Below are 27380 nucleotides of genomic sequence, written 5' to 3' on the forward strand. Positions count from 1 at the left end.
TTACATGTCTACGATTGTTGTCCTTGCTCAGACCATGCTCAGGTAGTCATGCTGTGAGAATTTGTGTGTGCAGCTTCTGATATTCCTAGGAAGCACAGTCCATAGCAAACTTCCTGATCCTCTAACGTTTGCAATCTTTCTGCCCTCTCTTCCACAGTGATCCTTGGGTCTTAGGTGTAGAAGTTGTAGTGTAGATGCATCCAATGGGACTGGGCTCCACAACTCTGCATTTTAATTGGCTGTGGTTTTCTGTAATGTTCTCTATAACATATAGACATATATATAACATAAAAACATTCCCTTGATGAGGGGAGGGAATTACATTTACTTATGGGTGTGAAGACAAATGTTTGGAAGATAATTAGGGATTATGCTGGTCTAGGAAAGTGGTTGTTGTAGGTCCTCCCTAAGATCCGTTCCTTCACTGGCCTTAGGAGTTGTCTCGTTCCCAGTACTAGTCACCGCTCACCTCTTGTTGAGCAGGTCTTAATCCACTCAGAGAGCTGTTGGTCACCACCAAGCTGTGTGTGCCACTACTGTACCCAGAGGGTGCACTCATGCTGGTCCCTGTTGAGCTCACAGATGGCACAGCTGGGTAGGACTGTTAGTTGCTTGCTTCCTTCCTTTGGAAGCTTGTACTGTGCTTTCAGGTCAGTTCCAGCTCTGGGGACTTTGGGCCCTGTTTCTGAAATGCATAGTGTCTTTGGCAATAAGGACTAACCTTCTACCTCTTGGGGACAGCCAAGGAAACAACAATAGCCTATAATGTTTTGGGAGTCCCTTGGAAAACTCTGACCAATAACTCAAAGGAGGGCTTCTCATACACGGATGGGAGTTTTTGTGAGATGGTCATTGGCCCTTGGAGGAAGCATAACAGAAAAGCTGCAAAAATGCCATTTAAACTATTTTACTGTTGGTGGGATTGCAGTATGATGCAGCCACTCTGGAAGTCAGTGTTGAGGAAGTCTCAAAATCTAAAATAAACTACCATCTGACTCACCTGTATCACTCCTTGGCCCATGCCCGAAGGAGAGGACTCGACAGCCTACTCCACACATGCTTCTTGAGCCATGTTCATTGCAGCTCCGTTCACAGTAGCTAGGAAGTGGAAACAACAAAAATGTCCTTCAACTGATGAAGATGAACAGGTAGAGAAATTGTACGTATACACTATAGAATAATACTCAGCTATAAAAATTGAAATTATGAGCTTTGCAGGTAAATGGGTGCAACTAGTAAAGATAGTGCGTGAAACCCAAACCCAGAAATACAACTTTCCTGTGTCCTCTCTCATCGGAGGCTTCCAGCTCCAAATCTTTAGATTTGAGTATGTATCCTGGAGTGACTCCAGAAACCAGGCAAGAGAAAGGGACCATTGTCTTTCTCACTGTAGTTTCTAATATATGTATGTGAATTTCCTGTCAAGTGTGTACTCATAAAGACTGTTGTGGGTTTTCATGAAAGTTAGAGCACTGTCCTAATTTCTATAGAAGTTGAATACTTTAATATTTTTTAAAAAGAAGGCCTTATTTTTTTCTACCAAGAGAGTACATAAGTTTCAGACTCTTATATCAGTTGAGTTGCTTGTGTAGTCTTTTGAGAAAAATTAAACCAAGATCTAAGTGATTTCCATGCAAAATTAATGCTTCCCTTGGCTTCTGCCAAGTGCCGTGGTGCATTTCTATAGCAGATGCCAGAAAGTTTAAGACTTGTATCTGGAAACAATCCAAAATTCTGAGACAGAGAGCATTTGTGCCTGGGGCGGTGTAATGACCCCACCTGTGTCTTTTTCTTGTCTTCTGGGTGTTTTCATTTTATGTTCAGAAAGTCCTGGGAAGGTCCTTTTTCTATTTTTAAATCTTCCTTGTGAAACACACTTTTAATTTTACAAGGCCAGATATCACTCCAAGTTTCAAAAGATGTGTTCTTAGGCATAAAATGTTCTGACAGATACCTAATGGGCTAGCACTTTAGCATCTATTTTTTAGGCATTAATTCAGAGAATCAGAGCCTGAAATAGTGTAATTACTCACTATTAGATGTTGTATAAACTTGTATTTCACACATCTATACGTTAGGTGAACTAATTTCTACTTTCTCATTATTTTGACAACTGGCCCAACCTGTTAATAAGCTTAAGTAAATGGAAAAACAAAGTAAATGGAATTACTTAGTTGTTGGTTTTATTAGCTTTGCTTTTTATTTATGACCTAAGGCAAAAGAAAAGAACAAATATTTATTGAGTGCCTATTGTGTTCCAAGTATTGTCCTAGATATGTTTACATCCCTAATCTCATTTGGTCCTCACAGCCCCTCATTGTTGCTATCATCATCCCAGTTTTAGACATGATGAACTTTAAACAAGCCACATGATGATTCTTTATCCATGTGTGGGGCCGTTCCCATCATAAGTCTAAAGTACCATCTGTCATTGGGGATGTTCAGTTATAAAAAAGGAGAAGCTGACTATTGTAATTTATCCTCACTACTGCAGAGCTTGGGCCAGAAAAATAAAAACATATGTAGTGTTTCTCGATTTTTTTTTTGGTGATTGTTAATTATGGGAAACAGTTAACAGAGATAAGCAATACGGGATACCTTCAGTAAGGGAAGGCTTTATAATACTCAAGTACAAACAGTGCTGTCACAGTGAACATCCATGTACAAAAACATTAGCCTAGGATTCTTACCTTGGATTAGGTATTGAAGCCAGTTCAGGTAGATGATAGATCTAGTCATAAAATTTAAAACTATAAAACTTAAGAGAAAGCTGGGTGTGGTGGTGCACACCTGTAATCCTAGCACTTGGGATAGAGAGGCAGGCAGATCTCTGAATTTACGTCTAGCTTGGTCTGGGATAGCCAAGGCTACACAGAGAAACCAACCAGCCAACCAACCAACCAGTCAATCAATCAACCAACCAAAATCTTAGAGAAGAAATAGAGGGGGGGCAGTTTCTCTGATTTTTGGTTGGGTAAGACTAGTTATGTGGCTCCCGAACACTGATAAATTAAACTGTATAATAATGTAAAAGGGCATTATCTTAGTTGGTAGATTGCTGGCCTAGCATTGCAAAAGCTCTGGATTCCACCCCTGGTACTATGTAGACCAGACATGGCTGCACACACTTATCATATTAGCACATAGGAGGTGGAGGCAGGAGGATCAGAAGTTCCAGGTCTTCTGAGGTGTCCCTTGTGTATGTGTGTGTCGCCTGTGTCAGTGTTTACACATCACATGATTGTAGTGCCCATGCTGTCATGAGAAGCCATCAGCTGCCCTGAGCTGGAGGTGCAGAGGTTGTTCGCTGCCATGTAGGTGTGGAGAGCCGAACCATGGTGCTCTGCAGGAGGGCCTGAACACTTAAGCAAATGTTCTTAGTTGCTGAGCTATTTCTCCAGCCCACCAACATTAAAAAAAATCTGTTATTTGAAATACTTTTAAAAAATGAAAGGTCATGATAATATACTTGGATAATACTTGCTACTTTGCAAATACATTGCTTATCAAGAAATTAGCTCCAGAGCTGGAGATGAACTCAGTCAGTGTGCTGCCTAACATGTGCACAGCTCTGGGTTTGAGCCCCATCCCCACTTCCTGCCCCCCCCCCCCCCAGCCAACCAACAAAAGAAACAAAACCTGTGTCTAGAATAAAGAGCTGTCAGCATCTAAGAAAAAGAAAATGAACCACTTAATATTGAAAGCAGGTGAACATTTGAACAGTTCCTTCCCCCAAGAGGAGGAATGGTGTGTGGACCAGTACTCAGCCCACTAAGGCACTCTGGGACTGTAAATTAAACCCATAACGCGTAGCATTCGGTTTCATATTCAGGTACCTGCCAGACTAAAGGGTGAAGAAGATGAAGAAGAAACTGTAACCTTCTCAGAGGCTTCCTTGAAGTCTTCTCTCATTTACACCTCATGGGGCAAAGTTAGCTGCACCTGAGTCTGGGAAATTCAGACTTAACTGATGAACGGACATTGAAGAGTTTCATCCAAGTCTTGAAGGCATCTGACTACCAACATGGGGTCTTGTAACATGGGCTTCTTTACTTCCCAGTAGACCATTGTGCCCTTCTGGGTTTCCTGTGACTCTCCAAACCCTTGTTTGAAGCTACATTAGGCAGTTAGACCTTTCTTTTCTTTTTTAAAGGCAGGGTCTTGCTACATAGCTTAGGCTGGCTTGTGGCTTGCAGTCCTGCTGTCTCTGCTTTTGGAATATTGGGGTTGCAGGTGTATAGCACCATTTTTAGCTAGCACAATCTTAAGATAACACACTGGGTTGACAACTCTAATAACTGAGGTTTGATCACTTCAAGTAGTTGTTAGAGGTATTATACTTTAAAACATTTTAGATTTTGGAGTGTTGTAGGTTCTGGACCTTTAGATTAAAGATTGTAAACTGTATTCCATCCCTAAATATTAGAGATAATTCTATAGTAAGGTTGTCTTGAGTTTTCTTTTCTTTTGACAGGATACAATCTTAATTTTGCTCGCACTGACTTAGATCTCACTATATAGCTCAGGTTGATTTTGAACTCATGGCAGGCCTCCTACCTCAGCATCTGAGTGCTTGGATTATAGGCATGAGCCACCACACCCAGCTACTGGGAGGTTTAAATTACATATTCTTTGCGTGCCCCCCCCTCACTGTACTATGTAAATATATCAATATTTTAGTAATATTTTAATTAATATATATGAATAATAGTAACTTTTTTGAGTGAGGTTTGATTGTTACCTGTTTCTGGAAAGTTTGTTCATTTATCTAAATTGTCAAATTTATTGACTTACCTGTTTGTATACTTCAAAGGTAGATTGATTCAGTGTGGCAACTTTGAGAAGAAGGACAAGAAGATACAGCTTCTCTCCCAGGTCCATCTCTGGGGTTGTGACATGAGAACAGGACTTAGATAAAATGAAGGCACATCAGTGCCTAAGCAGTCCAGCAAACTGTAGCCCTGCTTACCTGCTGTCAAGTTTGAGTTTGTAAATTTGTTCCTAAAATAGTGGTTCGACACTTTGATGTTGTCAAGGTCCATAAAGATGGCGTCTTTCATTTAGGATGCTCATGTCCACAGCAAGTTGATCCCACTGTTCTTAGTGGCTTTACTTAGTACTAATAGAAGTAACATTTATAGACATTTTATCTCCATTGTCACAAATGTTTTGTAGAACTATGTTAATGATTTGATGGGATTTATTAACTACATCTTTAACTTTCCAAAGTCTTTTTTCCATTCTTCCTTCTCAACCTTTGTGCTGTTACTTTATGTTTTATTTGAATACGTATTGTAAGACTCACAGTGTGTTACTTTCAGTTTTCTTCATAGTCATATAATTTTGAAAAAGATTTAAACATTTAAATGTCTTTTATATTTGCCTTCAGTTTCTTTACGTAAATTTGAGCTTCTATTTGTTTTTTAATTTAACTTTTAACATTTTATAATTTAACATTTTATATCACATATTAGGTTGAAATAAATTATCTCAGGCTTGTCTATTTGACCAGGCCTTGATTTCAGCCATAGAATATTAGATTTTCCTCTCCCTGAACATTAAGGGTGTCCCCTGTGTCTTGGCTGCATATATCTCCCAGGAGGTTTTGGTGTCACCTTTGTTTTTTGGTATCTGATGATATTTTTCATCTCCCCTGTGGCAGTGCTCCTCTCCCTATAGTGAGGAGGAGTGTGTTCTGCCCTGTGCTGGGTTGCATGGTGAGAGCTTGGAGAGAGCTGGGCTTGTGCTCAGCTCCCAGAGGCATGAGGTCCTTGTTTTGGACCCTAGAGTGGGATATGAGGTTTTGTTTGTTTTTTGCTTATTTGGTGTATTGTCTAGTATCTACTATAGAGCAATTCACTGACATTTGTCAATAATTTATAAATCTGTGTGCATTAAAGAGGAGACATATGCCTAACATCTCTCCTGATCAAGTTATACAGTGTGGTGGCACAAGCCTGTAAGCCCAGCACTCAAGGAGGCAGAGGCAGGGAGATTGCTGTCAGTTCAAGGCCAGCCTGGTCTATAAATTGAGACAAAGAGGAAACTTGTCTTGAAAAACCAAAAAGAAAAAAGATATACAAGTCAGAAAAGCTTAGAGCCTATTGCATTACAGGCTATGGACTATATGTAACTTAATAGCTTTGAGGTAGAAGTTGCTATTCATCTTTTAATTTGATGACATCATTCAAATACCAAATGGTGTGCTTTATTCCTGTGACTATTCATAAATAAGAATTTCTTACAGTGTGTAAAAAGACCTTAAAAGGCAAAGCAGTCTTTATGGACCTCACCTGTTCCTTCAAACTATTGTTAATAAATGATATTCCCTTTTTTTCTTTCTAGGACTGTGAGGCTCTGGGAAGTTGAAAATCCAAAGAAGCAAAAAAGTGTTTTTAAACCACGGACAATGCAGGGTAAGAAGGTCATTCCCAGCACATGCACGTACAGTAGAGATGGGAACCTTGTGGCCGCTGCCTGCCAGAATGGAAGCATACAGATCTGGGATCGAAACTTGACAGTAAGTCAGACTTTTTATTTTGTTTTGTGTTTTGAGTCAGGGGTTCTCTGTGTAGCTCTGGGTGTCCTACTGTGCCGAATCTCACTCTCTAGACCTGACTGGCCTTGAACTCAAAGAGTTCTCTACCTCTGGAGTGCTGGGATTAAAGGCGTGTGTCCCCATGTCCAGCTCAAGTCAATACTTTGTTACCTTCTGTCTGCAAAGAGCAGCTAAAGCCACGCCAAGCATCGTCCTAAGGTATGCAGAGTACAGGGTCCTCATCTCAGAGTGACTTAAATTGCAGCATTGGCTTATCAAGCCCTGGGGCTTTTACAATAAACAGTGTCTCAACTCTGAATTTTTTAGGACATAATTTTTAAAAACAATTTACTCTTCAGATGTAAAATTTAAAAAGCATAGTGCAGCTTATTATATGAACTCTCAATTTGAAGAGAAAAGTTTAGGAACAATATGGAGCAATACTAAACTGGGAGCTAGAAAACACTTTAAAGGACGTAAGAGAACCACGAACAAGCTATGCCAGTTTTGTGATAATTTTTATAATAATTTTTAACACGTTTTTAAAAATACTGCTTCCTACGTTAATCCCTTTCAGTGGGTTCACGTTTTCTTTCTAGAGTTGTATCTCACCATTTGAGTAAATTTTGGAACTGAAAAGGATCATACAATCCCCAGATCTGTAGGTTACCAATGAGCTTTAAAAGGTTTTTGTGTTAGGTGTGGATGGATTTGATTGGTAAAAGCAGTTGAGGCTACCAATGTTAAAGTTGTATACAAATATTAAAAAAATTTTTTTAGATATTATTTACTTATTTTCTTGTTTGATGTGTGTGTTTATGTGCGTGCTTGTGTGCATGTGTGTGCATGTGTGTGCGTGCTTGCGTGTGTGTGTGTGTGTGTGTGTGTGTGTGTGTATGTGTGTGTGTATTTGTGTATGTGTGTGCCTGCGTGCGCCATGGTGCATGTGTGGCTATCAGAGGACTGCTTGCTGGAGTCTGTTTTCTCCTTCCACCCTGGGTCCCAGCAATTAAACTCAAGTCACTTTCAGGCTTGCGGGCAAGTGTCCTTTACCCATTATGCATCTCATCAGCTTTTACAAATGTTATAGTACAGTTAGATTCTTTATTTAAATAGAAGGTCTTGTCAAATTATTAATTAATATTTATTGAATATGTACTATATGTCAGACAGTATTCATGTTTTAAGAATATTGATTAAAAATTCCTGCCTGTAAAGAGACAACATTGACTACAGCAACTCTTATAAAGGAGAACATTTAATTGGAGTTGGTTTACAGTTCAGAGGTTTAGTCCGTTGTCATCATGGTAGGGAGCATGGTGGCGTGCAGGCAGACGCGGTGCCGGAGGTGCTGAGAGTTCTACATCTGGATCTGCAGGCAGCAGGGAAAGCCAGTGACACTGGGCCTGGCTTGGGCTGAAAACCTCAAGCCCACCCCGTGAGGCACTCTTCCTCAAACAAGACCACGCCTCCAGTCACGCTGCTCCTGTGAGTCCTCGGGAGTATTTTCATTAAAATCACCATTGCCCTGGTGAAATTCACATTTGAGTTTTAAAAATTTTATATTAGAGGAGGCTGGAGAGAGGGCTCAGCAGCACTGGCTGCTCTTCAGGGGACCCAGGTTCAATTCTCAGCACCCATGTGCCTCACAGCTGTCTGTAACTCCAGTGTCTGGGAATTTGGTGCCCTCTTCTGCCTTTGGAGGGTACCGGACACATGGTGCAGAAACACATGTGGGCAAAGCACTCATGCACATAAAATAAACATAAAATGAAAATAATCTATTCATCTGTGTTAGTCAAACGTTTGCATTTTAAAACATTTACATTTTGAGCAGGACTCTAGGGAGCACACTTGTCTTTTCAGAGAGTGAGGTCAGTTGTGTTGAAATAAGGGGACGTGTCATGGTGGGGCAAACTCATACTGATAATGCTGGAAACATCTGTGGCATTTTCTGTTTGTCAGATCTTTTTATTTCTGTTTTCATCTCCACTGTAAACTCCATAAAGCTTCATAACAGCACAGAGACTTTAAAATGCCTTTGAATTGTAAACTGAATTTTAACCAAGCAGTAAGTCTTTTGGTAACTGGTTTTCATCGTCTCTGGGTACTGTTAACTTAAACATGTACTTTCCTTAGGTAGCTTTAATAGTAGTATTTTCAGAATGGGGTGTGTACAGGCGCCTTTCTCCTAGGACCTGTGTTTGTTTTTTCTTTTATTTGATTTGATTTTTCGAGACAGGGTTTCTCTGTGTAGCCTTGGTTTGCCAGGACTTGCTTTGTAGACCATGCTGGCCTTGAACTCACAGAGATATGCCTGTCTCTGCCTCCCAAGTGCTAGGACTACAAACATGTGCCACCATGCCTGGTGTTATTATTAGTCCTTAAATAAAGTTGAGTTTAGATTTTGAAGACCAATATTGCATATCTTGAAATAAGGACAGTCTATTATTTTCAGTTTTGTGGAAAACAAGGCATGAGTTCCAGTTTCTGCACCCATGTATTCAGGGCTTATGGCCAGTACCATACTGCTAATTCCAATCTTTAATTCTATTTTGTTGGAATTTAGTAACATGTGAACATGTAGTTTACTATGCTGTATCTTATTTGTTACATTTTACTCATTTTTACATTAGAGGATTAATGTAAACTGAAAACATATTAAATTGAAAAGAAAAATTCTTACAATCAGGAAATTCTCCTTGATTTAAAACAGATTTTAACATAATTATGAATTGTTATTCCAAATATATATATGTTTATATACTGGAGTAACGTAGTTGTGAGTCACCACATGGGTGCTGGAAGTTGAACCCAGGTTCTCTGGAAGAGCAGCCAGAGTTCTTAACCACTAGACCATTTTTCCAGCCCCAAGCTTTAAAAAGTTTTTAGTAGTATTTTCTGTTAAATTTTTATAATGTGGCTTTTTAAAGCTACCAACATTTGCATATATCATGGTAAGGATATTGGGCTTCTTTATGAAAATTTCACATGCATTTGTCATGTACATTGCTCATGTTCACATCCCTATCACAGTCTCTTTACTCCCTTCTTTCATTAAAAAAAAAAAAACCACATTCTGCATGCTAGAAAACAGGCAGTATGTGTCTTTGTGAGTGTAGCTATTTGGGTAACATGGTCTTCAGTTCCATACCTCATTTCTGGAATCCTTTTTCTTACTTCATGTACCAAATTCAACCAAACTCTTACATTTGCTAACTTCTTTCTATATACTTTTCTTGTGGTATGTGTTACCAGGTAGAGGAGTGTATATGTATGTTTGAGCAGAAGCCAGCCTTGGATGGTGCTCCTCGGGGCTACCAACATGATTGATTGATTGATTGATTGATTGAGACAAGGTCCATCTCTGGGACTTGGGCCTCATTCTTTAGGCTAGGCTTGCTGTGCAGAGAGCACCATGCCTCCCCTTGGATCTGCCTCCCCATTTTGTAAGGGTTTCTACATTTTGTAAGTATATATACTATGACGGAAGAAAAAAAATTAATGAGGGTTCTTTTTTCTTCACTCTTCCTTTTTTCTTTCTTTCTTTCTTTTTTTTTTGGTTGTTGTATTGTTTTTTGTTTCTTGAGACAGGGTTTCTTTGTGTAGTCCTGGCTGTCAATATACACCAGGCTGGCCTTGAACTCAGAGATGTACTTGTCTCTGCTTCCCAAGTGCTGAGATTAAAGGCACATATCACCACTTCCCAGCTTCTTACCCCTTCTCGTTATACTCAATACAGTAATCCAGATTTCCTTCTAATGGAGTGTTAACATGTTAATATTAAAGATTTTGGAAATATGTGATGTTTTGCCTTATACTGTGTGCTTCTTCCCCATCTTAGTGATAAACATGTCATCTATTGCACATTTTTCAAGAGTCATATAACTTTGACTTGGAAAATATTTTTACATAGTTATTCATCATTTACTACTGTCTACAAATGTGAAGATGTGTGAGGAATTCATTAAAAATTTATCTTTGAGATTATTTCAATCAAAAATAATTGCTTTTGGGTTTGTTTTTAAATTTTCTGTGACATGCCACTTTCTGTTGACCCCAGGCGTAATGTATGGAGGACCTTTTGGTATCTAATTACTCTATAGTCTATGAATGCAACTTTGTCTTTCTCATAGTGGTAATAGAACAGAAATTCCTCAGTTAAGCCAGCCCTCTAGACGCTAAGGCTCACTAAGGCTCACTTACAGCCCTTTCTCATGTCCCATGCGCTCCGCCAGGCGTCTTTTCCCTCCTTCCCACAAAGAATGATCTCTTAAAAAATAATTCACAACCTTTACCCCCTTGTAAAAGTCAAGTCAGAGCAATACAATGTTGACACTAAGGAGGAAAGGATTGTAGTAAGTTATAAAGGAAAGTTAATATTTTTCAAGAATTTTCAACATTTCAAATTTGGAAAATGTTTCTGGTATCTTCTTTTGAGGGGGAAAATGGCCTACCTCTGAGAAATACAAAGATTAAGGTTAGAAATCCAGATGTAGATGTTTGTTTCCTTGTTAGGTCTCATACTGAGGATCTGGAAAATTAGGAAGAGACACGGGGACGCAGATTTGCATGGCTCTAGAGCACATTTGTAATATCACTCAAAACATCCAAGCAAAGCATGCAGTGCTTGTTACTAGTACTGAGGTCCTAAACTAAATAGTGTTCTGAGATTAAATTTAAAAAACTCCTAAGTAGTTTAACATCTAAATGGGACAAAGGAAGAGGCCACTAGTTACTAAGACACTGCTGTGCATGTCCTGTCTGGGTGCCTTGAATACACGATCAGTTACAAAATTTATAACCTGAGTAGGTTGTGCATCCATGCCATAAAAATTATTTCAATGACTACTTTTCATGAAAAATATATCTCTAATTCAAAACCCAGGTAAGTGGGGCTGGAGTAGCTCAGTGATAAAGCTAGAGTGTGGTAAGTACTTGGTCTAGCCGCATACACCGCAAAACAAAAGCAACTGTACGAACTGTCCAAAATTACTTCAGTTCTAATTTGTTAAATATTAAATAAAAATTACAAAAATCTTTATAAGGTTTTAGAGAGCCCTCATAGATAAAAATGAGATAAACTGTAAATTTTTGTATGAATCTGTCATTCCTTCTCTTCTGTTGTGTTTGGTTGTTGTTAGTATAGCTTTTATGGAGTGCTGTCACTGCCTAGGTGGTATTTTAATCACTTTATATGTAACATTTCACTTAGTCCTCATAGCTGTCCTAAGTTATAAATGCTATTATTATGAGAAAACTCATAAAAGGGTTGGGTTGCCTACCCAAAATCATGGTTAGTAAGTGGCACAACTGAAACCAGTCCTAGATGGTCAGTCTGCTTCATGAGCACTGTGCTAGTTTGAATTAGAGGTATTCCCCATAGGTTTGAACACTCCGTCCCTGGTTAGTGGTGCTGTTGGCAGAACCTTAGGGAGGTGAGCCTGGCTGGAGGAGGTATGTTACCTGGCTCAGGCTCTGGGTGTTCATAGTCTTACCCCATAGAGCCATCCCTCTCTCTCTCTCTCTCTCTCTCTCTCTCTCTCTCTCTCTCTCTCTCCCCCTCTCTCCCTCCCTCCTTCTCCCCACCTCTCTCTCTGTGTGTTTAAGAAGACCATTTCTTACTTAGGGATTTTATTGTGATGAAACCCCATGACCCAAACAACTTTGGGAGGAAAGGGTCTATTTGGTTATCTTTTCAACAGCACTGTTCAGTATTGAGGGAAGTCAGGACAGGAACTGAAGTAAGGCAGGGACCTGGGGCCAGGAGCTAAGCAGAGGCCATAGAGGGGTGGTACTTACTGGCTTGCTCAACTTTCTTTATGGAGCCCAGGACCACCCAGGGATGGTACCATCCACAGAGGCTCCTCCATCCATCACTAGCTAAGTCCATGCCTTAGAGGGTTGCCTGCACCCTGATCATGTGGAGGAATTGTCTCAATTGAGTTCCCTCCTCTCAGATGACTTTAACTTTCGTATTGACATAAAACTGTCTGCACAGACAACTTGCAGAAATTGCCTCCCCTCCCTCACCCCCCGCCCCATGTAGGACCTAGTGGTCCAGCTCCAGGTCTTCAGGCTTGGTGAAACGAGCCTTTATGTGCTGAGCTATCTCCCTGCCTCATGGACTTACTGTTTTGTTTAAGGGCTTAGTCATTTCACTTTCCATGAAGCTTCACAAGGAAAGAAAATTTGTGCCTTAACTGCTGACTCTTTATGCCTTAGAAGACCATTTATTGAGAAAAATGAACAAGTAAATAAAAACTGTAAGAACACCATGGTTTTATATACAGTTTATTTGATTTTCATTTGCTTTATTGATCTTTTTAAGTTACTCAGTCAAGCTTTATTATTATCATATGATATGTTATAGGTTGATTTAGAATTTAGTGTATGGTGATGCTTATTTGCATAGTATTTTCAGCCTGTTGTCTTCTAAAACATATGATATTAATAAAAGATAGTATTTATTAAACATTTACTTTATGTCAGGTAATGTTCTAAGTGTTTAATTCACACACATGCACACACACTTATATGTGCATTCATTTGAGCCTTGTAGGAAAAATACCCTCAAGTAAGCACTATAGTTAGATAATGTTTTAGATGAGAAAATTAAAGTACAGAAGAGAAAATTTTAGCTACTTGCCCAGGATTACACAGCCATTAAGTGGTAGATCAGAAACTTTGACTCTAGGATATCATATTATGGCTCAAAAGGGATAATTCTGATAGAAAAGTGCTAAAAATATCCTATTCAAAAGAGTGATGAAATTGTTTTGTTGTGGTTTATTTGACTTGAATTCAGACAAAATGACTTATCCAGATTAGATGAAATATCGCCACCTCCCTTTGGTTTCTTGAAACAGGATCTTGCTGTGTCGCCGAAGCTAACCTTGAGCTATATAGCACAGGGTAGTTCTGAGCTCACATTAGCCCCCCTCAACCCCCCACTTCATATTCCTGAGAGCTGCCACCATGTTCATATCTAAATTAAATATATCACCATTTGGCCCAGGCTAGCCCTGGATTATCATCCACATTATGTGTGATCAAAGCTGGAGACAGTCATTTCTCAGCTCTGCCTTCAGTGTCCTTAGGCTACACAGCCAGAGCGTCACTCAGGAATCCCTCTGCAAGCTCATCCCAGCTCTGCTCCACTTAATAGCCATCAAGGAAGGTTGTTTTTAGCTAATGTTTTCTGATTGTAAAAACAGCACATATTCACTTGAACAAATATCCGTCAAAAATAGAAAAGTTTAAGAAGAACATGTGTTAACTCTAAGCACGTCAGGAAGAGATGGGACTCTCTAGATCGTTCTGTGGAGCCATACACGAGCTGGGTGCGCTTGTGCACATGTGCTCGGGCTTTAGGGCCTGCAGGTGCCTGTGGACCAGGTAATCTTCCTTGCTTGGGGCCCAAGTAGACTGTGAAATGAGGCTCATTACACAAGAATGATGGATGAAGGCCAGAATTTACCATTATTAGAGATGGAGTAGAGGAAAAGGCAGAACTTCCTGCAGACTTACTCCTGAAATGAGACAGGTGCCCACAGGGAACTTAGCCAGGGGTGCTGAAGGGAGGCAGGGCAGGAAAAGAGAGTGACTCCCGTGGGGCAACTTGTGTCTAAGAAGGGAAAAGAGACCCGTTCTTTATTCTGCCCACACTCACAAACTTGTGCTTTTGTCTCTTAGAGTCAAACTGCTAAACGAGCGTCACTGGGGTGAGGGTGGTAAGCGACAGGGCACAGGCTGGGGTGAGGTGTCTTCCAAGTGACTTCAGGCACCTCTGCGGTTTTCTGGACAGAAATAGTAGTGATGAAGTTTTGAAGTTAAAGTTGACACATGAGTATACAACATAAGTCATGTTTTAAGTATGCTTTAGTTGCTGTTGTGTGAGACAGGTTTCATGTATACCAGGCTAGCCTGGAACTACCTGTATACCCCAGGCTGGCCTGCAACTTTAATCCCTCGTTGCCGTTTTCTCCCAAGCACTGCAGTCACTTAGCGTACACCACCATGCGTGGCCAGAATCATGCCTTTGAAAATAAAACAGAGGCCTCAATTTGGAAAATGATTGTATAAATCAGACTTTATTGTCTGTCCCTCATTGTATTACTTAATGCTCTGGTAGTAGATAGACTCTGAGACTTGAGATTTTGGATTGCAGTAAATGGGGGACTCTTGCTTTGATTTTGTGCTATCTTAGCTAATTTTAAACAATTTTAATTTAATTATTTCAACTGGTAATAATGAATAATAGCAATAATGCTAAAAAAAAAAAAAAAGGAATGAAAATCTTTTGCATTTCTTAAAGCACAGGTAACATCCTTTGCAGATGTGTAGGTAGGTCTGTTAATGGCCTCTAATGTGGCTGGACCCTGCTGATGGCCGAGGTCTCTAGAAGGCCTATATAAGGGATGCCTCTGTCTAGTAGAGAGATTTCCTGAGGCATGGTTCCTGGCTGCAGGACATCTGTGATTTATTTTGTAAGCTGACAAGGCCAAACATTACTGCTTTAAGCATTATAAACAAAATAGTAAATGTTAAATGTTCATTTAATAGAGCTACTAGTAGGGCTTTTATATACAGAAAAAGCAGAGCCTGGGCCAAAACTGTGAAGCAGCTCTCTGGTCTGTGTGCCTTGGTTTTAGCCTACTCTGATTCATTGCAACTGGAGGAATGATGCAGCCGGTGATAAGTTAGCTCTAAACGCTAGTGTTCTGGAGTGTCCTCTCTGCTTTATTTTCTTTCAACTAATTATCCAAGACTTAGTGACGAACCACATTTTTTTGCAACTTTCCAGAAATGTTTTGTCAGTTAGAATCAAATTAAAGGGCATAACAAGATTCTGTTAGACCTCAAACTTTCAAATGCTTTAAATATTTACCAGTTGTTTTTGTTTGTTTGTTTTGAGACAGGGTTTCTCTGTGTAGCCCTGGCTGTCCTGGATCTTGCTCTTTAGACCAGGCTGGCCTCAGATTCACAGAGATCCTCCTGCCTCTGCCTCCCAAGTGTTGGGATTAAAGGCATGCGCCACCACGCCCGGCTCACGGTTCCTTCTAGAGAGCTGTCACTTTGCTTTCTGCCAGCAGTGCTTCCTGTGGATGCACAGCACGGAGGCCGCACTGGTGAGCGCAAAGCCGGTGGGCCAGGGTCCAGCGTAGAGCCACTGTTGTTGTGAAAGAGCTTCCATGGGATCATTCTGAAGAGTAATAGAGAGAAAGCAATGCTGCCTAAGGCTGTATATTTTAACTACCCCGAATTACATTTTACAGTATGACCAAAATACAGATGTATCTTTGCATAAACATAGATACATCACACTGAAAAAAAGGAAGCTGGGAGGGTAGGGTTCTAGCAACATAGGCCCTGGGTTCAGTTCCCATCGCCAAGAAAACATATAAGCATTCTTTGCAAAAGAATTTTTACCGCAACATTTTATAATTTTACAATATGTATATTACAGTATTTTTATTCCATACTATTCTATTTCCTAAAATGCTGATTCCTCATTACGGTGATTTTTATGACCTATAGAGTTAGAACCAGAATTTGAAAAACACGTCTGTAGCATGTCCCAGGTATATGATTTTTCTAGCAGCCATATAAAATAGGAAAGGCTTATATTACTGCTTTCAAAATGTAGTTGAATACACTTGGAAAAAAGAAGTTATACAGAGTAATCGGGCATAAGAAACTGTTTCCGCATGGAAGGAAATACACCATCATGAGTATAACAAGATATTTGACCACTGCAAGAGAAAAAGAGTTGAATGCAGAAGATTAGGTATCTGCCCTGGAATTTTGGCCTAACCTTGGAAGACTCCTGCTGTGACGTCAGGAATGACCCACAGTTAGGATGTGCCAGGGAGCAGCGTCCTGAAAAGCTGCTGCTTTGACTTGTAGACCCCTCACGGTCGGCTTCCCAGACTCAGCTCAGAGCTCTTCATCTGCCCATCGCACCTCGGCTTCTCTAAGGAAGTCCGTGCCCCACAGCTCACTTGTCTGTGTGCTGCAGCTTCGTAGCAACTGCGTTATCTGTATGCCACCTGTGTTTACTCCACTGTGAAAATGAATGGATTAAAACATTCTAAATACTTAAAAATCAAGGTGGCTTCTCTTGCCATGAAATTATCCATTTACTAATTTACAAATGCCACAACTTGGTGGTATTTAGTGTATTAACAGTGTTTGCAGTCACTGGCACTCACTAGCTTCAAAATTGTTTTATGAAGCCATAAAGCATCTCTCTTTGCTCTCAAGTAATATTCCCTACCCCGTTACTCCTAAAAACATAGTAACCCTTTCACAAACAGAAAATAGAATACAACTGTTTTTAAAGTCATACTACTTTAAAAGTTTATTTAAAAATAAAGCAATTACAAACACCAACTGAATATAGTTGGCAGCCAAGGCATGAATCGGAGAGTTTTCTGCTAAGGGATAATTAGCACATTATATATCTATGAAAATAGCAGCAATTCTCATTATTTTTTGCAGTTAGTATATGCTAATAAGGAGGAGGATGTTAGCAAACATTATGGAGTAGTAGAGAGAATAGCAGTGGGAAGGGTTGGTGTACACTTCCACTTCCAGCACTCCAAAGATGGAAACAGGAGGATCAGGAGCTCAAGGCCAGCCTCAGCTACATAGGGAGTTCAAGGCCAGCCTCAGCTACATAGGGAGTTCAAGGCCAGCCTCAGCTACACAGGGAGTTCAAAGCCAGCCTCAGCTACATAGGGAGTTCAAGGCCAGCCTCAGGTACATAGGGAGTTCAAGGCCAGCCTCAGCTACATAGGGAGTTCAAGGCCAGCCTCAGCTACATAGGGAGTTCAAGGGCAGCCTCAGCTACACAGGGAGTTCAGAGCCAGCCTGGGTTACATGAGACTCAGTCTTAATGTCTCTCCACCCAAATAAAAAGACAAATTAGCACTAAATGAAGACTTTGTAGTTGGTTTATTCAGATTCACTAAGGAGAGCACTTGCTGTGCCTGCAGAGGATCTGGATTTGGCGACTTCCTACCATTCAGTTCCAGTTCTGAGGCCCCAGCTCCCTCTTCCCGCAGTGTACATGGATAGATAGTACATGCAGGCAAAACACTCACACATAAACATTAAAAATAAATAATTTTTAAGAAGTTGGCTTTCTTTTGGTGTAACACACAGAGCTTAACTGGAGAACTCTCACCTTCCCAACACTGCTTACCTCAGCATTGATAATAATATTGGAACCTACAATAGCAATACTAGAAACAGCAATGGTAATTATATAGCAGTTAACTCTGCCATCCACTCTATCCTAGAATTCTTTTCCAAATGTGTTCAGTGTACTTGATCATCGTTCTGCCCCACGAGCTTACCATTCTTGCATCTAAAGGGGTCTGCGTAGGTCAGGATCTCTCCCGAGTCTGATCCTGTACGTGAGATGCAATGTCTAATCTCCGGGAGTGGAATCCATTCTTCTGCTCAACTGTGAGGGCTGGCAACCAGCAAGGACTTGTGGATTCCCCACTAGAGGTTGTTTAGAGGTAAAACATACTAACAAGGGCTTATTTGCTACTAGAAGACGTGGGTTATATAAAAAAATCCTGTCTCTTATCTGTCAGCCCAGAAAATGAGGAGTAGAAGCAGGCAAGACAGCAGGCAGGAGCGCAGGAAGGAGGGAGCGTCTGTGAAATGGGGCAGAGGCTGAAGAGGAGGAGACCAGCCGGTCTAGACTCAACACTCAGGCAGGGAGCCACTACCAGAGGCCTTTCCCAATTAGCTGAATTTTTAAGTGATACCACTTAAATTCAAAGTACTTCTAAATTTCATATGTATTTCCCTTAAGGAAACTATAGTGACAAGTCTATTTACATTGAAGGTACTAATTCATCCTGTACAATATTTATGTGTTATATTTTATTACTGAGATAATGAATCAAGATTAAAAAATGGCATAAAATTAAAATATTTTGCTAAGCTTAAGTGGCCATAACTTAAATTGAATTGTCATTGACTAGATCTAGTAGCCAGATGACATTTGGTATTTTTATTTTTAAACCTAGGAAGGTTTGCCTATAAACCATTTAGTAGCAGAACAAGGCTTTCCAATATGCTGAGTTAAAACATATGGAGATACTAAAGATACTTTGATGGGGCAAGAATGTTTTCCCACACATAAATTGTGTTCAGCACGGGGAGACTATCTCAGACAGTTCACCAAACTTCGAGTTTGAAGTTAGAGGGGAAAAAAAAAAAAGGCACAGCAAAATATGTGATGTTTGCTTTGTTAATTTTTTTTTTTTTTTACTGTATCCACATGGGTGTTTTGCTTGCATGAATGTCTGAGCACCCATGTTTTGCAGTGTCCATGGAGGCCAGAGGAGTGTCAGATCCATTAGAGTCACAGATGGTTGTGGGGTGATAGTCCTGAGCCATCAAGCCTAGGTTTCTTCATTTAAGTAGGAAAGAGGATTCTAAAATTTTTTAAGATACCTATTTTATCCATCTAACTTGCAAACACTTGTTTTATTTAATGCTGTGTTTTTACTCTTTGACAGTTTCCTGCATTTGCACGGTGCACACTGAGCACGTCTAGCCACCACCACCTCCCTTCGCTCTTCCCAGTGCTCCTAGCCCGTCTCTCTCCCAGCCTAATATCCTTTTTTCTATCTTTATTTTTTAAATTCTTTCTTTTATTTTTAAGATTATTAAAAAATTACATCATTTCCCCCTAACTTCCCTCCAAACCCTTCCATCTACCCTTCCCCACTTTCTTTGAAATTCATGGCCTTTTTTTTCATTAACGGTGTTACATGTATATGCTTATATATTCCTATATATAACCTGCTCAGTCTGTATAATGTTACCCGAATATGTCTTCTCAGGACTGTGCTCTCCTTAAGGAAGACTGTTTCTCTGTTCTCAGCATGCCTTAGTTGCCTGGAGTGTTGTGTAGGGTTGATGCCTTTATGGGCTTTCCCCCATCAACATTATTGTCCTTTTCAGGTCATGTGTAGACAGTCATGTTGACAAGACTATATGGGTGTAGCTTCTCACATTCCTAGGAGTTACAGTCTCACAGCAATAGCCCCAATCTTCTGGATTTTACCATCTTTCTGCCTCCTCTTCCTCAATAATCCCTGAGCCTTAGATGCAGATGCTATATTGTGTATGTATCCACTGGGCCTGGGTGCCACAATTTTGATGGGTTGTGGGTTTTTATAATGCAAAGAGAAATCCCTGATGGAGTGAGAACTACACTTATCTGTGGGTTTAAGGATAAATATTTTGGACATGTACATATCCATAGCCTTCTCTATACCAATGCAATCTCCTTTCCTCCTTCTCTCTCTCCCTCCTTCCCTTCCTCCCTCCTTCCCTCCCCTCCCCCACTGCCCCCCTCTTTCTGATGAATGAAATGTAACCAAGGAAATGAAAGACCTCTATAATCAAAACTCGTTTTTGTTGCCAATGCCATTTAGAGCACAGAGTGAGCATTCTTGATAGTTGTTGTCACCGTATTTTCTTGATAATTCTATAGATATGTCTTATTCGTTCTGATGTAGTATCCACTAGTTCTGGTAAATAGACCATATTGTATGTTTTTTTTTCCATTGAGAGAATGATGGAGTTAAAAATAGTCACAGCAATAATTTTGAAAGGACATGCTGACCTTTAGATCTAAGGACTTTCCCTCTGGGCTAAAGACGAGCATAGGTCACACTTTGGCTCCAACTCTGAACAGATACTTGCCTTCTCTGTCAGCTTACCTTTTGATCTTAAAGCACTGCTTATTCTTGACTTCAGTAAGCTGTACATTGTCTCTTCAAAATTAGAAATAGTGTATGGAATGACAAAACGAAAAAGTTAAAGAAGCAAACTTGGCACTTTTCTCTCTATTATCTTAAAAACAATTGGAACCTTTCTTCGGTGATCCCAGCTTGATATATAAGATAGTTATAAAGTACAGAAGTTGATGCTGACCTGAAGAAAATTGAGATATAGGTACTATCCTTAAAATTCTCTTTAGGATTACTTTTCCTGGACCAGAGGATGGTGGAGTCCAAAGATGTAGGCTGCATACTTACTATGGGCCATCCTACTGAACTGGCCTAGCCATCCATTCATCTGCCTCCTAGGAGTCTCTTCATGACATGCACACTGCTGTGCATCTCTGCAATTATTTTTGTTCTCAATACTTCTATTATTATTATTTCTACTACTGACCTTTGAAAAATATGACCTTCTGCTTTTTCTTCTTTATTTCTTTGGTGATTGTGTACTCTCTTATATTTAGAATTTCTCACTCCCCATCTTCTCCTCATTCCATCTAGTCCTAGTAAGTGTGTACCAGCACGCTCTGCCCCCAGTTCTGATAACTAGGAGCTTTTTGCACATTGATCACGGGTAGTACATATTTGTTTCTAGAACAACCAAGGAAGTGACTGGTGGCTCATTTCTGTTTACTTCTTAGCCATTATTAGTGCTGGACAGCCCTAGGATCTCTGTTCTTGTTCTCTGCAGCTCAATATTTTGCTGCCACCAGTTAGCAGAGTTTATTATTTCCTTTCTTCTTCCATCTTTCATGTCTTTATTTACTGAAAATAATTCATTCACTTTTTTTTATTTTTTACTGACAATATATTTTTTCATACAATATATTCTGCTTGTAGTTTCTCCTCCCCCAACTTCTTCAAGATCCTTCCCATGTCTCCTAAGGTCCAAATCCATACCCTTTCTTTCTCTAGTTAGAAAACAAATAGGTATCTAAAGAATAATAATAAAATAAAATAAGATAAAACAGAAACAAACCAGAATAGAACAAAATAAACAAACAGAAGATAAAGAGCCAAATAAAAAATCCAAGAAATGCATATAGACATACTTGTTCACAAACACAGAAATCCCATGACAACACAAAACCAGAAGCCATGATAGATACAAAAATAACCTATAAGGTAGAAAGAATGAAAACCTTAACAAAACATTATGAGACGAACTTGCATGGATGCCATTGAGTGGATTTGTGCTGGCCATCTACTGCCGGGCATGGAGTCTGCCTTTAAGAGCACTCTTAAGTCTCTACTGAAACCGTTGGAGAAAACTAGTTTTTCATTTGTGAGTGGATAGCAACTGGAGATAGCTTCTAAGTTCTCCTCTCTGCACTGGCCCCATCTGGTGCAGACCTGTCCAGGACCCATGCATGTGCCACAGTCTCTGAATTCATATGTGCATTAGTCCTGCCCTGTCTAAAGGGCCTTGTTTCTTTAGTATCCTTAATTCCCACCAGCTCTTACAATTTTTCTGCCCTCTCTTCTGCAAAGTTTCCTGAGCCCTGAGAGGAGGAATTTGATGCAGACATCCTATTTAGGACTGAGTGCTCCAGGGTGTCTCACTCTCTGCACATTGTCTGCCTGTGGGTCTCTCTATTTGGTCCATTTACTTTAAAAATAAGCTTTTTTGATGATGACTGAGCAAGGCACTGATCTAAGGCTGTAGCAAAATGTTGTTAGGAACCATTTTATTGTTACATTTTCTTTAATAGAACAGTGGTGCTTGCTTTTCCCCTAGACACTTGGCATATCTAGTCTCAGGTTCTTGCCCACCTGATGGCCTCTAACGGAGTAGGCCTTAAATCCAATGACAAAGCCACACGATCATCTCATTAGATGCAGAAAAGCCTTTGACAAAATCCAACATCCCTTCGGGATAAAAGTCCTGGGGAGGCTAGGGATACAGGGCAGCTCTCTTATTGGGACTAAGACAAAGCTGTCCACTCTGCATGCTTACTTCAGTATAGTACTTGAAATCTCAGCTGGAGCAGTAAGACAACTGAAGGAGATTAAGGGGTTACAGATAGGAAGGGAAGAAGTCAGGGTGTCTTTATTTGTAGGTGACATGGTTGTATAAATGGGCATCCTAAAACTTCCACCAGGAAACTCCTATAGCTGACAAAAACTTTCAGCAAAGTAACAGGATACAAAATTAGTACACAAAAATAAGTAGCTTTTCTACATACAAATGGCAGACTGAAAAAAAAATAATTAGGGAAACAATATCTTTTACAATTATATATGTGTCTCACACACACACACACACACACACACACACACACACACACACACACACGCTTTTAAACACCACCACACAGGAGAGAAAACATACATACTGTGTTTGTCTTCCTGAGTATAGTGTATTTTACTTAACATAATGATCTCTAGATCCAGTCATGAGTTCATCTCTCTAAGTGCTGAGCAAATCCCATTGTGTGTGAGCAGCACAGCTTCTCTGTCTGCTCACCCGCAGATGGACACGAGGCTGGCTCCATTCCCTGTCTGCCCCGTGTTGGCAGTATGCACTATTGTAAAGGGTATTGTACATATATAAAACATAAAAGGTGCACATACACACACACACAGACACACACACCCCTAGGAATACCTCTAACTAGGCAAGTGAAAGACTTGTGTAGTACACACTTTAAGACGTTGAAGAAAGGACTTGAACTATCAGACAGTGGAAAGACCTCTCCTGCTTGCAGATCAGAAGCTATCTTACTAACTTGCCAAAAAGCAATCTACATATTCAATGCAGATCCCATCAAAATTCCAACACAGTTCTTCACAGATTTTTTTGTTTTGTTTTGTTTTGTTTTGTTTTTGTTTTTCGAGACAGGGTTTCTCTGTGTATCCCTGGCAGTCCTAGACTCACTTTGTAGACCAGGCTGGCCTCGGACTCATAGCGATACACCTGCCTCTGCCTCCCGAGTCCTGGCATTAAAGGCGTGCGCCACCACGCCTGGCTCTTCACAGATCTTGAAAGGACAATTTTACATATGGGAACACAAAGAACCCAGGATATCTAGAATAATCTTGAATAATAAAAGAACTGCTGGAGGTATCACCATACCTGATCGCACATTATACCACAGAGCTGTAGTAATAAAAACAGCATGGCTTTGGTAAAAAAAAAAAAAACAGGCATTTTGATCAATGGAATTAAGTTGAAAACCCAGACATGAGTTCACATAGGCACCTTTTTTTTTTTTTAATAAATTTTATCAATCTTAGTAAGTATGAATTATTGTTACTTAAACTTGTGTATATAACTGTGATCTCTAATATGAAAATTTAAAGCATACTCAGATATTTAAGGGGACCTGCTTAAAAAGTATGATTAAAATCAGAATAAGACAGCACTTGGGAGGCAGAGGAAGGCGGATCTCTATGTGTTTGAGGTCAGCCTGGTCTCCAAAGAGAATCCAGGATAGCCAACGCTCTCTTAAACAGACAAACCCTGTCTTGAGAATCCTCTCATTCCACCCCCAAAATTAGAGTAAGAACCTAGTTGGAGGCAAAAAACCTAGGCATGCACAGTGAGCACATGTCTTATGGTGACTGACCATGCAGAAAAAGTGAGAAAGTTGTCTTTGTCCTACTTATGAGAGATAGGAAGGAAGTCATAGGAAATGGAACATTAGAAGAGGAGCTTCAGTAAAAAGAGAGTCGAAAATAACTATCCTGAAGATGTTTTTATTTGTTTTTTTAAACCCATCATTTCCTTATTACTAGCTCAATTTCATCAAATATTCATTAATAAATAAAATGTTTCAACATCCTTAATTAAACTAATATTTACTAGACAATATTATTGTTAAGCCTATTGACATCTTAATATTGTGATTCAGGTAAAACTGAAAGTAATTCAAAACTGACCCAAATATTATTTTCATGGGAACTGGTTGGTTTTTGGTGAGTATTAAATAAGTAGGGTATACAGTACATGGATACTCACATGCCTGTTTATAGCTGAACTGTTAACACTGGACAGACAGGGATAGAGTCAGCCTAGTATCCATCAGCAGGTGAACACATAGGGAAGCTGTGCTGCTCACACACAGTGGAGTTTGTAAAATAGGCCAGACAATGCAGTACGTATGCTTTCTCTCCTGTGTGGTGGTAGATTTAAAGTGTGTGTGTCCTAATACAACTGTAAAAGGGATCTTAGGAGGAGAGGAATAGGTCTGAAGGGATGTGGGAAATGGAGTAATGGGATCCATATAACCAGAAATCATGGGGGACTAACTAGAAAGGGATCCCCTGCAGTGGGAAGGGCATGGGATGGACAGTGAGGGAGGGAACACATGAGAACAAAGTGCAGTGGCATGTATTTATGAAAATGCCATGATGAAACGTATTACTGTGGACACTAACCTAAATTAATAATTGCATGTTTCAATTTTTAAGAGTTTCTTTGACATTTGGGGAAATATTTCATTGTTTGGTTTTATCTTTGCTAAAGTAAAAAGAACGAACAAGAACCAATTAGCTTCCCATCATTTTTAATGGAAAGGTGAAGCTTTGTTTCAGTGTTTGTTGTCTTTGAGTGATTTAAGAGAAAGTAGTGAAATAGGTGAGGCTATGATTTTTATAGTGTGTGGCATCGGGACACTGCAGACTGTAACCAGACACACCCACTGAAAGGCTGCCTGCCCAAATTCCCAGGAGATCTGAAGTCAAAGTTGATGCTTGCTCTTTTAGGTAGCTTAAAATTCATAAAAGAAAAACAACAGCTCAACTTTCGATAGCTGCTGGTCCTTGCAACTTTGCTGAGCTATGCCTCATCGCAGAAGAAATTTAGCTACAACTGTCATTTATTAAAAATACTGCCAATTAGAGAATGAGTTTGGTGTTGTGAGGACACTCCGGCTCGTTAGGTCACTCCGGCTCGTTAGGTCACTCCGGCTCATTAGGTCACTCCAGCTCGTTAGGACACTCCAGCTCGTTAGGACACTCCAGCTCGTTAGGACACTCCAGGCCACGGTCCGGCATCAGCTCTGTGGTACTCACCTTCAGATCCCAACCCTCAGATAGCAAGTCCTGAACCTCAATTATTTTTTTCATGAAAGGAGTTTATATTTTAGTATCCTCCTAAGTATATATAAGTATCCTCCTAAAAATCAGGATCACGGCCAGTTTTGAAACTTGGTTCTACTTGGAATCATTATAGTGGAGCTCTGAATCACGAGGCTTCTTTACTTGCCCTGCAGTTTTCAAGACGATCCATTTAAGTTTTATTCTAGACTTGATTGACCTTTACAAGAATTCAGCCCATGGAATTGACATTTGGCGGCAGTACTAATGATGCCTTCCTGGGGTCTGGTGTCAGTAACTTGTATCTGGGAATCTTAAAGCATCTTCACCAAAATGGTAATTTTATATTCCTAAGTACACAAATACTGCCTGCTCAGTCCGTATGTTATTTGTGTGTGTGTGTGTGTGTGTGTGTGTGTGTGTGTGTGTGTGTGTGTGTGTGTGTGTGTATATATACACACACACACATCTATCTATCTTAAAGAGTAGAAAAAATGTTTTTAAGCTAAGATAACTACAATACTTGGCTTGATCTTGTACTGGTCTTGAGATAAGTTCGGCTTCTGTGAGTTCCTTGGAGGACACCCAAGGACTGACCACTATCTGAAGAGCTAATGGCAGGTGATGGCTGCAGGGAGAGGTGGAGTCTTTTCTTTAGGGGTGTGGCCACTGGTAGTTTCCTCATGCTGCAGTGGATGGTCCCACAGCCTTGCGCATGTGGGCAGTGACGGAATAAATACATGCAAAGACATGAACCTGGGAGAGACGAGTGATGGGAGATGTTGTCGGGGAATGAAGGGGAGCTGTGAGGGGTGGGCGCGGTCAAGATCATTGTACTCATGTGCGACATTTTAAAGGAATGAGTAAAAATTAAAATAAAAGACAACTACATTAATAGATCGTCTTCTTACTGCCAGCTTCCATTGGTTACTTCAATTTTAGAAATCACAATTTAGCTTAGTGATTTTTTTTTCATAAGTGAATATTGTTGGGGAATTGAACTCAGGTCCTCACATATGCTCTCTTACCACTGAGCAGAACACCAATCTCTAATTTCCTTTAAAATACATTGTTATTATTGATGTGCACATATGTGTGTGAATGGTATGCTTGTGTGAGTGTGGGTATACATGGTGCACATGGAGGTCAGGACAACTTTTGGGAGTTGGTTCTCTTCTGTCATGTGATCTGTATATTAAACTCAGGTCATCAGCTTTTGGTGGCATGTGCTTTTTTACTTACTTAGCCATGTTGTCAGTTCCTATTTCACTTCTTTTCATTTTTGCTTTGTCCATTTGTATGGAACATGTTTTAAAGTATGTATTTTCTTCTATAGTGTTGGGACATGACCTAACTCGTATGAACATTTCAGAAGGATGTCATGTCACCATGCACACATTCTAAAGCATCATATGGGCCTGTATGTGTGAGCAGGAGGGCTTGACTGTGTCTTTTATCTATGGTTGAAGTCCTAGGGGTGGGGCTCAGCTGCCTTGAATATGTTAAATCTAATGTTAAAATAATGTAAATAGGCATGCAAAGCATTTTACTTCCAAATTAGAGGGCAGATTACTTCAGGATGTGCAGCAGTGAGTACCAGAAGAACGGAGAGCTTGCCTGTCCTGTCAGTGCTGCAGCTGCAGGCCCAAGCCCTTCCATCCTTTTCTTGAAAAATTACTATAGTATCAGTCTCGGCATGTTCGTTCCCTCCTATTTTCATTCCTGCTTTCCGAATGTTTACCTCTACCTTTAGGAAGCCACGCCACCATAAGGAATGATGCCATCACTTAAAAACCCTCTGTGATTAATCCTTATATTGACTTAAATTAGGTAACAGCAGCTTTAATTTTTAGAATAAGAGAGAGAGAAAGCGCTGTTCTGTGGCAGCTGCCTGTTGGCAGCTCAACTGTGAGAAGTGTCTATAAAATAAAACATCATCATAACCGTTTTGTGTCATCTGGAGTCAGTGGACAACATTGGTA

General features: G+C 40.0%; 1 protein-coding gene across 2 annotated transcripts in view; it reads left to right on the top strand.

Annotated features, from left to right (window-relative positions):
* WDR70 (WD repeat domain 70) overlaps window positions 1-27380 on the top strand; it is a 221056-nt gene that overhangs the window by 133100 nt on the left and 60576 nt on the right. For both annotated transcript variants that reach the window (XR_014779175.1, XM_084781528.1), the window contains exon 10: window positions 6346-6520. Coding sequence is in view for 1 of the 2 variants with exons in the window: in XM_084781528.1 (XP_084637654.1) it covers window positions 6346-6520 (175 nt within the window). In the remaining variant the exon portion in view is untranslated. The remainder of the gene's footprint in view (window positions 1-6345; window positions 6521-27380) is intronic.

Source organism: Acomys minous, assembly GCF_964271855.1.
Source record: "Acomys minous genome assembly, chromosome: 5".
Classification (NCBI taxonomy): Eukaryota; Metazoa; Chordata; class Mammalia; order Rodentia; family Muridae; genus Acomys; species Acomys minous.